The sequence below is a fragment of the Ochotona curzoniae genome, unplaced genomic scaffold, assembly GCF_017591425.1.
Source record: "Ochotona curzoniae isolate NIBS_2020 unplaced genomic scaffold, NIBS_Ocur_1.0 contig_1014, whole genome shotgun sequence".
Taxonomy (NCBI): domain Eukaryota; kingdom Metazoa; phylum Chordata; class Mammalia; order Lagomorpha; family Ochotonidae; genus Ochotona; species Ochotona curzoniae.
Window position 1 is genome coordinate 37,731,551 of NW_024464920.1, and position 13,558 is coordinate 37,745,108.

The 13,558-nt window shown below is 40.0% G+C and overlaps 1 protein-coding gene across 1 annotated transcript; it reads right to left on the minus strand.

Annotated features, from left to right (window-relative positions):
* Positions 1-7,793: 7,793 nt before the first annotated feature.
* Positions 7,794-8,732, minus strand: LOC121163236 (olfactory receptor 6C68-like). Its single transcript, XM_040990633.1, has one exon. It carries the CDS (start codon positions 8,730-8,732, stop codon positions 7,794-7,796), a length of 939 nt encoding a protein of 312 aa, XP_040846567.1.
* Positions 8,733-13,558: the final 4,826 nt, after the last annotated feature.

Here is a 13,558-nt window from a genome sequence, read left to right on the forward strand (position 1 = left end):
TGGAGTTGTACTTCCTTTAAAGGTTTTCTACTTACTGCTTCATACTAATTTTCACATCAGTAAATACAAGCTATTCAGATAATGCATCCTGAAAATGGCATTTCACTAGTATCTCTAATTAAAACTGGCATTTGTTTGGCTTATACAATCAGGAAAAATCTATTGCCTAAGAAGAAAATATGACCCAATGTCATCAATGAGTAAATAACTGATAAATTATACTTACACTTCTGTCAGTTAATCAGCCTCCCTCTGTGAGCTGTTTAAAATAGTTATTCGCAACATCACCTGAAGCCATTTTGCAGTTATAGAAGCTTGGAGAAACTAAGATTTTTTTTTCCTCAATTACTGGTGCAAATTTCCTATGGCAGATGTACTGTCATACATCTGGGGAACATTTTCTTTGACTCTCCGTTAGCAGAAAGCGATGCCAGAGGAGAGGAGCTCCTAGCAGCTTTGAAAGAATCAGTGCCTGTATTATCTTGGCGGAGAGAGTGATTTTGTGTTTTGAATTTCAAGCCCGAGATCTGTTTTGTTTGCCAATTTTGCAACAAGTTAATAAACAAGAGTCCTTGGTGACCTGGGTTTAAAAGTAGCTAATGAGTCATTTGTGGAATGGACTTTGAAAAAAACTTTAGACCAAATTTAGTGCTCTAATTTTGAGGACAAAGCCTTTAGGGACAGGACAAAGCACCAGAATCATTTAAAACAGAGTGGAAGGAAAAAATTATAGCTAGGTCAATTTCTCCTTTTTTTTTTGCAACATAATTAATCATAGTCTTTATTTTTTTAACTTTTTTTTATTACATTTAATTTTATAACAATGTTTCATAGGCTCTGATGTTCCCCCTTTCCCTCCCCTTGCCCTCCCCCCACGGTGGATCGCTCCACCTTATTGCAATATTACAGTTCAAATCTAGTCTTGTTTCTTTCAGTGCAAGCATGTGCCTTGCATAGTGTCCAGTATCTTATTGCCCAGCTGAATTCAACAGTTTCTTGTGGCGACCAACTCTGGTCTGGAGACATAGCTGGCAGATTATCGTTCTGACCAATTAAATGGCATAACATAACATCAACAATAGTTGGTCAGTTTCTCCTAATCTCTATCATACAATGTAATTAAAGGCACATATAGGAAAATGACATATTCCTGCAATGTTTAATAAATTAAAGAAAAAAGAAAAAAACAACAAAAAAAACTCCAAAAAAGAAAAAGGAAAGAAAATTTAATAAAATAAATTAAGAAAAACAGAAAAATGCAAAGAAAAAAGGGAAAATAACTCTTAAACAGGTAGCAGAAGCTAATATTTTGGGGCATATTCTTTTGTGTGTTTTGTCCTACAAAAACACTCATATATTTTATGTGTAATAACTACAAATGCATAAATATAAAATTAGGAAAGCACAGATATTGAGGTGGGTCATTTACCACATGCTAGTTCAATTTTAAATATATTTGGATACCTTTTATTTATTCCTTGATGAATAATTTTAGATTCTTTCCCATTTGTTTTTAATTATAACACATGAAAAAGAATCTTCGTGTAGATTTTTGACAAATTATCAGAATAATTTCTAGAAGCAAAATTTAATTATTATTTTTAGTATCGTTTTTATTTGAAAGACATAGAAAAAGGAGAGACAGCATCCTATTGTCAAGATACACTCAACAGTTTCATTGGAAGACCATGTTTATTTGGAAGTAGAGATACAGGTTTTGATTCTGATGAATCCAGATTAAGTATTTCTTTTCTTTGCTTATGCTTTTGGTGTTACTTGATACAATTCAAGGTCATGGAGATTTAATTGCATATTGTCTAACTTTTAGCATTTTACATTTATGTCTTTGTGTTGTCTTATATTTTTTTTGATAGAGTCATTTATGTATTTTGAAAGTGAAAGAGAGAGAGGGAAGAATAGAAACAGAGAGATCTTCCACCCACCGGTTGACTCCCTAGATGGCTGCAATGACCTGTGCTGGGTCAGGCTGGAGTCAGGAGTCAGGAGAGGTGGTTGTCAGTCACACAGAGAGGGTTTGTGGTGGCCAGAACCTCATTCTTCTTGTTAAGGGTCACAGCTTGTCTTACCAGCTAAACCTACGTGATGCTGGGACTCAGGCAGTAGAAGCAGTGGCTCTTGGGCTGTGTTGATGGGTAGGAAGGATAGCCCTCAGGTTACTCTGAGCAGCAAGGAGGTGTGGAAGCTGCAGGGACCGACGGTGGCAGGCGTCATGTCCCCCTCTCTGCTGGCCATCGGAGTCTGAGTGTTGTTGCAGTTCCCATCACATCTCTATAAACATGGAGCCTCAGTCCCTCCCCGGGAGTGCTGTTCTTCCTTTGCTGTGATATGTTTTCTATTACTGAGTAAGCCTTTTCTTTGTTCAGTCAATCTTCTTGATCCCCTCCTATAGATCTCTTAAAATTGAATTATCTGTGCTTTGTGATATTTTTATTTTTTGCTGTTGAATTTTTTGAGTTCCTTATATATTGTGTATATTAGTGCTTTGCCAGAGGTATAGCTTGCAAATGTTTTCTCCTATTGTGTATACTGTCTCTTTACTCCGCTGGTTTCCCTTGCTGTGCAGAAACTCTTTAAGGAAATCACATCTGCCTGTTTTTGCTTTTATTTTCTGTGCTTTGGAAACGGATTTTGGAGAACATTTTTGGATTCTCCCATGTCCTGAAGCATTACTATGTATTTTCTCCTAATAGTTTCTAAGCTTTAGACTTTAGGTTTAGGCCTTTAGTTCGTTTTGAGTTGATTTTCGTACGCAGTGAGAACTGGAAGTCTAATTTCATTCTTCTCTGCATGTGCGCATGAAGTTTTTAGAGCAGTTTCTTGAAAAGTATGTGCTTTTCCACACTCATGTTTCTAGACCCTTGTGGAAGATCGCTTGATTGTAGATTGTTTGTACTTCTAGGCGATCTATTCTGTTTCACTGGTATGTGGAGCTTCGGCTGTTACACCAGTATCATGATGTTTTAATTACTGTAGCTTTCTAATGCAGCCTGAAAGCAGGTCCTAGAGGTTAGAGAATGGCCGTGGCCTCGCGACAGGAGAAACCGAGCTCGTGCCGGACCAGGCGATGGCTCAAGGCCCCGCAGCGTGCGGGCTCAGCCAGGGCAGAGAGGGCGGCTGTGGGCACCTTGCGGGCTAGGCTCTGCTGCTGCCGCCTGCCCTGGCTCCGGTGTGAGGCCCGCGCCGCCCTCGGGTTCCTGGGGTGAGGAGGCAGCAGCTGCAGCAGTGGGCGGAGAGCAGCACCTATTAGAAGGTGGTGACCGACCCGGAGCCCAGCGTGCGGCCTCTGTGAGTGGCGCGCCCGGTCGGGATCTTGGTGGGGAGCTCGCCGCTCAACCTGAGAGGAGCTGGGCATGGCGGGCACCCTGGGGACGCGGGTGGACACCTGACGCCCCGCATGCCGCGCCCCTTATTTGGTCCTGCGAAGTCTCGTAGAGGCAAAGAGTGGTAGAGGCATGTGTGGGCAGGAAGGGAACCAGGCAGAGGTGTGTGTGTGTGTGTCCTGCGTTAGTGACAGTTGTAGGCTCTATACTAAAGGACTTGTCTGCCAGACCTGGTGACCCACCAGTGAGCCGAGGGGAGGGTGAAAGGCAAGCCTGGCTCTCCTTGGGACACTGTTGCTTCGCTCAGGGCAACCCGTGCGTTCTCACTGTGGAGAAATCAGTGTCTGATTTCTGATTCTCTATGTGGAAAGCTTTGCCATCCTCAACCTAAAGGGCCCAGCTGTATCCACGTGACAGGTGTGACCACTTTAGAAACTGGGTTTCAAAGACTTTCCAAACTTGGCGGAACCACAAGCAGCACGTTCGTAGTAAGCTTGAGGTTCTGGCTGTGTGCCTGGCCTTTGTCTTCCTTCCTCATCATCATGTCTCATCATCACATTCATACCCCTATCAATTCCGTGTGGGGATGTCATGTGTGGGCATGTGGACACTGACTATTTTTTAAAAAGATTTATTTATTTTTATTGCAAAGTCAGAAATATATAGAGAAGAGGAGAGATAGAGAGGAGAATCTTCCATCTGATGATTCACTCCCCAAGTGAGTGCAATGGCCAGAGCTGCACCAATCTGAAGCCAGGAGCCAGGAGCCAGGAGCCAGGAGCCAGGAGCCAGGAGCCAGGAGCCAGGAGCCAGAAGCTTTTCCAGGGCTCCCACACAGGTGCAGGGTCCCAAGGCTTTGGGCCATCGTCGACTGCTTTCCCAGGCCACAAGCAGGGAAGCTGGGGGGAAGTGGGGTTGCCGGGATGAGAACCGGCACCCATATGGAGTCCTGGGCATTCAAGCTGAGGACTTTAGCCTCTGGACCGCAGTGCTGGGCCTGATGTTGACTTCTGAAGCTAAGCTAGTGTTTATTGGGAAGTAGTGTAAATAGACTAGCAAGTAATTCAACTAAAAAAATTCGGGGACCAGCAATGTGGCATAACTGGTTAAGCCACCATCTGCAAAGCAGGTATCGCATATGGACACCATTTGGCATGGTGGGCTACTGTACCGCCTGTCCAGCTCTCTGCTAATGCACCAGGGAAGGCATCCGAAGATGGCATGAGTACTTGGGTTGCCACACCCACGTGGTAGACCTGGATGGGCGCTGCTCAGCATTGTTTAGGTTCAGCGTAATGTGAGTTTAGTATTTTAAGGTTTTGATAAAAGTTGTTTTTGTTTGACTCGTGTGTCTTATTCAGTTGGACCTAAAATTTATGTAAGCTTGTAACATAACCACAAATACTTTCTTCTGCCCTCTTCTCTCCAGAATGCCTGGAACTGCCTCAGATTGTTTGTACCACAACAGAGGACATAGAACAGTAAAAAAAAAAAAAAGGATCAACTACCCCAGTCAAATGTCGACAGTGAATAATTGGGCAAGAGGAAACTCTAACGTGGACTCTAACGTGTTAAGTGGTGGATTCTGGAAACATTCCATCATGATGGAAATGGCACGATTGACAGCAATACAGAACTGTTGAACTATCAAAACTACTTGAGCAGGACCCTTGGATCATGCCACACATCAGGGACCCTGGAGGTATCAGGAGACTGTCCTCCATCCCAGGGCACAGAGGCATGTGGGAGGCTGGGTGTGACTTCTCCCCTTACCTCAACCCTTCCCCAAAATACAGGAAGGAAATGTGGAAATGGTGATCTCACCCACCTTCCTGTGGTGCTTGACCGTTATCACCTTAACTAACTATGTAAAAATCATCTAAATAATTAAATATATAAATCTAAAAAATGAAAAAATAAAAGAACGCAGATACAGGAGATAGAGAGAAGGCTCACCCACCTATCTGCTGGCTCTCACAAGGCCCTCACACATGTGGCAGGATTTCCAAGATTTGTTTATTATAACATGAGTATTTGCCTTGTGCTAGCCAGATTTATACAAATACAGTCTTTTTTTTATTTTAAAGATTTATTTATTTTTATTACAAAGTCAGATATACAGAGAGGAGAGGTAGAGAAGATCTTGTCTCCACTGATTTATTCCCTAAGTGAGGGCAATGGCCGGTGCTGCGCCGATCTGAAGCTGGGAACCTGGAATCTCTTCCAGGTGTCGCATACGGGTGCAGGGTCCCAAAGTTTTGGGCGCCAACGACTGCTTTCCCAGGCCACAAGCAGGGAGCTGGATGCGAAGTGGAGCAGCTGGGGTTAGAACCGATGCCCATATGGGATCCCAGCGCATTCAAGGTGAGGACTTCAGCTGCTAGGCCATGCTGCAGGGCCCAAATACAGTCTTTTTCTATATAAATTATTCTCATGTTTTTTTTTATTATACTTAAGAATTGAGATTTCACTTATATGTCACAAAATTCAACCTATAAAAATATACACATATTAGTATATAGGCTTTTGAAAATACTCAGGGATACACATAATGTAATCAATAACTCTGAAAAGACATGGTCAAAGATATTTTCCTTCAATTACAGCATTATTAGACAGTAATAAATTATTATTATTAGTTGTAGATGATTTTCCCTCAGATATGCAAGCTGTTACTAGATAAAGTTGGTCACATTCAAGCACCCTGCTGGAGAGAGAAGTTGATGATAATGAAGTCGACTTCTATCTGAAATCCTGGGGAAAATGATGCGTAACAGCTACCAGTCATTTCCTAACGGATAGAAAAGCATCACGGATGGTCATAGCATTGAGGTAAACTTGTCGCTCAACACAGGTACTCGCAATTCTGTTATGTTGGATGTGTTTCTCACCCTGACATTTAAAGTGCATTACTAGAAAAGGATGCTGAAAATGTCCAACTTAGAGATCTACACAGCACTACTAGTCCACCAAGTGGAAGTGAGGGTGCATGGGCCTGGAGATTTCCTGAGGAATTACGTTTTCGGTGTGATTACAAGCTGTTGGACAGAGATGTGATGTTTCTTTGCCATTGTAAAACCTAAAATTGTGCATGTTTTGCAGAAATGCAGTATATGCTGCAAGGGAAAAACAGAGTAAGTAGATCTAATAGCAAGATTATTAAAAAACAAAGTGTAGGCAAAACAGATGAAAATACTGACATTTCTAGAAATATTTATTTCCTTTAGAAATGAACCCATGGTACAAATGGGACTTCGTTTTGTTCTCAGTTAGGTGAAGGGTGAGTAGAAAAGGATTAGACCTGGTGAGTTGTGGAAGTCAGGATACTCCCAAGATAACTTGTTTTCAAAATGAGCCAAGAGGAAGGATGCTGGAAGGGTGTGGCATAAATGAACCATTTATCATCATACATTTATGGTCAATGTAACATTTTGTTTTTTGTTAGGTAGCTTAGTGTTCTATGACTATCTCAAACATTGTTTTTAACCTGTACATATTTCAATTTTTCCCACTATAATATCAAGTCTATATCATTTGGTAAGTACTATACTTTATACTATAATTGATGAATTGAATCATGCATTGCCAAGGGGTGTTCAGTTGGTTATTTGGAGCCTTTTACCATTACAAATTGAATGCAGTGAACAGGCTCATCGCAGTTAGAATTATGGAATAAGTACTAAACGTAGGCTTTTCAGGTGCAACATTCCCAGGTTGCACATTTAATGTCTGTTTTAATTCAAATGTTAGCATCATTGCTAGCATGGATGTAATAAAACTAATTTGTGAAAATGTGGTGGGTGATTTTGAATCGTGGTTCGATGTGTTACTAGATGACTAACAGTGAAGTTGTGTATTCGTTCCTATTTTTATAGATAATATTGTTCACCTTCAGTAAACTGGGTTTCATCTTTCATCTTAGCACGTTCAGTGAAATATCTTTTTATTGATTCTCAAAAGCTTTTATGTATTGATGACATCAATACTTTCATGTAAGCTGTACTACCTAGCTATTATTTTACTTATTTTCTCTATAATATTTTCAACCTTCTCTTTTTAGAGGAATTATAAAGATTGTCATTTTAATGCATTATTTTTAAGGGGGAATTAATTTGTGTTTTTCTTAGCAGAGATTTAACAGAAATTGGAAGACAAGAGTGGTTTCACATCCGTATTATAAATTTATGTAGGAAGACCATCTGTGTAAAAGGAGAAAAGTTTATTCAATGGTGGTGAGTTCAGGCTGAAGGAAGGAAAGCTGTGTATTTTGTCTGTCACTGATATCACTCAAAATGGGTCACTCAGTCCATGGAGTAGTAGAAATTACTGATCAGATTTTTTGTGAGTTCCACCTCATTGCTCCAGAGGCTCAGGAATGACCAAGTTGGCTATTGGATTTATTAAAAATGGGAAGTGCACATGGAATTTGAATTGGTTAATTGATTAGGTGTTTCACTTCTTTAAGAGGAAAACAAGTTTCTTGACTGTGTCGTTAAAGGCTTGTTTTACTTGCTTATTCCTCAGAGTATATATGAAAGGATTTAACATGGGAGATATGGAAGAAATGAGCACTGACACACTTTTGTTAATGGTCATGTCTTCTTTTGCAGATGGTTTCACATAGATGAAGATGCAGCTGCCGTAGGTGATGGACACCACAATCACGTGGGAGGAGCAGGTGGAAAAGGCTTTCTTCTTTTGCTGGGCTGAGGGGAATCTTGTAATAGTTCTGATTATATATATGTAGGAGAGGGCAACACAAAGCAGGGTTGTGATGAAGGTCAGCACAGCGCTGCCTATCACCATCTGCTCAATCAACCACGTGTCGGAGCATGATATTTTCAGGATGGGATTAGCATCACAAAGAAAATGATCAATGATGTTAGTGTCACAGAATTCCAGATTAAGCCCCAAGCAAAGTGGGGGGACAATTACCACAAGAGATGCTGTCCAACAGCAGAGAATCATGTTTTGGCACACTTTGTTGTTCATTATTGTCATATAATGCAAGGGTTTGCAGATAGCCACATATCGGTCATAGGACATGATAGCCAAAAGAAAAAATTCAGTTACCCCAAAGAGATCAGTGAAAAACAGTTGAATGGCACACGCATTATAAGAAATGGTCCTGTCCCCAGTTGAAATACTGTATAGGAATCTTGGAACACAGGCGGTAGTAAATGAGATTTCTAAGAAAGAGAAATTTTGGAGGAAGAAGTACATAGGAGTTTTAAGGTGGAGATCCACAATGGTGAGGGTTATGATGGTCAGATTTCCAGTTATACTCAATATGTATGTAGTAAATAGAAAAATAAAAAGGAAGATCTGCAGCTGAGGATCTTGTGTTAGTCCCAGGAGGATGAATGTTGTTAGCGCTGTGTGGTTTCTCATCATTGGTTATTGGATTCTGCCAAACCTAGATGCAAATGTCACAGAGATTTGAAATGCAGACTTCAATGACAAAAGTCCCTTCATGATGAATACTGTTAAAACTTTATAGTGAGACTATATCCACGCTTTCAGGTAAGGATCCATGTGGGAACATGTTTATTCAGTGTGCCATGGAGAAAATATCAAGACAAAAGTGACTTCCTGTCCTGGCCGTGATGTATTCCCTCCTCTCTCATTTTCTTTAGGTCATCCTCTTGTTTCTGTTTCTGCACTGTGTATGCACTCCTCATTGTGCTATTACCAACTTGGGACCTCACTAACCTTTCAAAACTACTCTATCACATCAATTCAGTACAATTACAATAATAACAAATACAAATCTTGTGCCATGGTCTGGTACTATTCTGGATATATTACAATATAGTTAATGTAATGCTTAGAACAACCTGTGAAGTAGAGTGGTCCTGTTCTTTGCACTTTAGATATGGGAGGGTGAGGCAAAGAAGTAGAGTTGGGCCCCACGTTTTCCTAGAGAAATAAGATTGGATAGGAGCCACCAAGTCTCACATTTTCAGTTGGTACTCTAAATCCTGGTTCACAATGTAGTTCTGGTACTGGAATCAGTTTTGTTTTGGTCTTGACACTACCTTCCATTTCATCCATCAGTATCTTGGTTTTCCTGAATGTGATCTTTCTAAACATGAAACACCAAATAATCCCATGGTGTTGATATTGGTTACATCCTGCTTTGACTAATGTACAGAAAATATCGTGTTTTTCAAGATAGTAGCATATATACAAAACCAGAAGTCAATTTGCTAACCTACTGTTACTGTATTTTACTATGTGCACATTTTACTTTTAATTGTGTATTTATATGATGATGAAGAATTTTATGTCTGAATTTTCCCTAACCAGAACCGGTCATGATTCTGAACTTTTTTGATCCTTATCTCTAGGATTATAATATGTTTCAGAAGTGAATTAAAAATATTTCCATGAAATGCCAGTATTAGGATTCAACATGCCGACGATTTGTCTAACACTTTTCTTATGCAATAGAGTACATCAACACTGTTTCCCTTCACCTGTCCTTTCCTGCCACCACATGTGCCCACGTAGATACACACAATGCAAAACGACGGGAGTTCTAATCACATTCATACTTACTGCTTATGCAGGGAGTCGCTTCACAGCATCTGCTTAGTTGGCCATTGCTCATAATGAGGCACAGGCTGAATAGTAACAATCTGGCAGAGACCCGGGAAAGCGAAGTTTTCTCAAGGAAACACACTGCGAAAAGGCCCTGGTAATGCCTAGAGCCTCACTTCTGAGTTTTTCCAAAAGTGGCTTTGGGCAGTTGAAACCAAGGCAACGGGCTCTTGTCCACTTGCCAGCCACTGTCAAGCATGGCTCTGGTGAGGTGTTGGGGATGTCTCGTAGTGCTGAGTGGCGAGGACTTGTTGATCTTCCTGATGTTTGGCTCTAAATAGTATAGCTAGTTGCTTTAATAGAAGTTAATAAGGTCAATAGACAATAGACTCCTTGGAGCCCTGTTTTAAAAGCCACCAATGGAATCAAATAATCAGTTTTGGCAACAAGCCTCACACAGACAAAACTAGGAAGTAATCCCTAGGGACAAGAAAACACAAATGCATTAGATCTGCTGTGATGGTGCTCGACAATTTAAATCAAATAGTGTTTATTTTTTGCTATCTTGTGTGAGGCTGATGAAACTTGCCTAAGAGTACAGACGCCAGACCCACAGAGGGGGCTCACCTACCTATCTGCTGGCTCTCACAAGACCCCCGCACATGTGGCGAAGACCCCAATGCTTGAGCCATCATCTACTGCTTCCCAGAGTATGCATTCAAAGGGAACTCGTACAGGGGATGGATCTGGGACTGGAAGCACACGCTTTGATGTGGGGTGAAGGTGTCCTCAGTGGCCCATGTCTCTAATTTCATTTAAATAAAAAAGTGAAAAAGATGAAGATTGACATGGAAAAATGACAGACATTTGAACATAAAAACATAAGGATGCTTGCAAGATGTGCTTAAATCTGTCATTTTGTCTAAGCTATCATTTTGTGCTTGCCATTTTCATGATGGAGTTATACTTTTCGGACATTTTGACAAAGTGCCATCAGTATGAAGTTGTTGTTCCTGTCTTGGTAGTAAAACATGCTGATGCATTCCTTATAACTTCTTTGTTGGATTCTTTCTTACATATCTTCATGTAAGACATGTCTAAGGCAGTCTTATTTTTGTCTTCTAATGTCCCTTGCTGCCCACTTCCCTCTCAATGTTGCTTCTAGCACATTGGCCTCTTGTTCTTCCTTCAGCTGTCCCTACATTGTGTAAGGCTCACCAACACCATAGTTCAGAGTTTGGTGCTCATCAGAGGTTGAGAAAGGTAAAATGAGTAGACAATTGGGTTTGTTTACAACACATGGAATGAATACATGAAATCAGTACACAAACTAAGGTGGAAAATGAAGTAGCATATTTTCCATGGAGGCCAACACTAGTTTATCATATGAAATGACCTCTATATCAACCTGTTTGCCCTCTAAAATGTTAATAAATCATCGGGAAAATAACTTTTAGCTGAAGAGTGACAACAAAACTGATGGATTAGGTTTCAGTTTTTTTTTTTAAAAGATCAATAATGCCTTATTTACTAGTAGATTATGTTTTGAATGGAAAAGAGAGAAATTAAGGGAGATACTGATATGTTTGGTTCAAGAATCTAGAGTGTTACCTAGCAATACAATTGGCGAGTATAAGTGGTTCCTTTTTGGAATTGTCAGACTTGATTTACTAATTCAACACCAACTGAAGTGATTGGAAACCAGGAACCGAGAGTTTCTTCCAGGCCTCCCATGTGGGTGCAGGATCCCAAGGCTTTGAGTCATTCTCTACTGCTTTTCCAGTCCACAAGTGGGGAGCTGGATGAGAAGTGGAGAAGCTAAGACTGGAACTGACAGCCATATGGGAAAAACCCATAGCTGGAAAATTTATACCTTAAAAAAACCTATGTTAGAAAAAAAAGAAAAAAAATCTGAGTGGAGAATTTAATCTTTTACTTTACATACTGTAGTAAAAAATATGAATATATAGCAAGAGGGATTGTGGTAATAAAGATTATAGTAGAAGTTAATTCAATGAAGAATGGAAAATCTACAGTGAAAATCAATAAAACCAAAGGTTTAAAAAATCAAAGTTTGTATTATTGAAAGCATAAAGAATTGACATGCTTCTCATTAGCCTAAATAACAGACAAAAGGAAAGCTCAAATTATTAAAATTAGAAATTAAAGGATTTATAACAGGATGCACAGCAATAAAACATTTATAAAACCTCAATTTCAGCAAGTTGTCAGCATAGATAAAGTTGAATAACCTCTAAATATATAACTGACCAAAATGAACCAAAGATAAAGTATGACTTATGAGAAATAAAGGAATTACTGAATATGTTCATGATGAAGATACTGAAAAGATTACAGTAGAAATTACTTGATCAAACTTAACAAATATTTAAATATAGTTTTTGCCCATGTTTATTGTGGTATCATTAACAAGCAAAATGACTGCATTGGAGATATAAAATATGACTGACACATATATACATTATTGAATAATTATTATTACAAAAAAATTACTCCTGCCACCACAGTTAGTTACCAAAATCCAGTCTCCAAACAGAGTACAGATTGCAGGGGCACCATCAAGGCCTAGTGTCATTCTCCAACCTCCCTTCCTTAACTGAGATTTCTCTTTCCATTTTATCATTATAATCATCCACTGCAAAAAGTCACCTTACTGAACTGAAGAAGTGGTATAGTTCTACAGTGTCTATCACTGAACAAGCCAGTTTCCCTAGGACTGAATTCAGCAGGTTGTTTTTCCCTCTGTAGATGATATGTTTCTTCCTTTTCTTCTTCTTTCCCATTTTATAGTTTTGTAGGCATAGGGCTTCCCCATTCTTCCTCCCTTCTCTCATCCTCTTCTCCCCTTTTTGTCCCCTGTATCTTACAATAATAGAGTCCTTCAGCTCCAGTCTCAACTGTTGTAGGTGTAAGCAATGGTATAAAATCTAGCATTTTGTTGTCCAGGTATATTTAACAGTTTCCTGCCTACTTTTAGTCAGTTCATGTTTCTTTCTTTCTTTTTAAGGTTTATTATTTTTTTTCATTAGAAAGGCAGATTTACAGAACGAAGGAGAGGCAGAGAGAAAGATCTTCCATCTGCTGGTTCACTCCCCAAGTGGCTTCAACAGCCAGAGCAAAGCTGATCTGAAGCCAAGAGCCAGGAGCTTCTTATAAGTTCCCATGTAGATGCAGAACCCCAAGGTTTTGGGCTGTTCTTGACTGCTTTTCCAGGGCATAAGCAGGGAGCCGGATGGGAAGTGGAGCAGCTGGTACAGGATCTGGTGCTCATATGGGATCTTGGCAGTTACAAGGTAAGAATTTAGCCACTAGGCTACCACGCTTGCCTGACATGTTTCTTTTAAAAATTTTATTTGTATTTGAGAGACAGATATACAAAGAGAAGAAGGCAAGACAGAGAAAGATCTATGTACGGGTCTACTCCCCAAAAGACTGATCTTTACTGATTGTTTTGTTGCAGCTATGGGCTAATAAGGCACCTGTGAGATACATCTATGCTGAAACTAAAAGGACAACACTCCATCATGATGTAGAACATCTTCAGCTAAGGTGAGAACTGAAATTTTGCGGAAGTAGCACCAACAATTCCCTCTTTTCCAATCCCCAAAAAGTCTGCTTCATTCCAAAACAGCAAGAAGTGGCCCAGCAGTCAC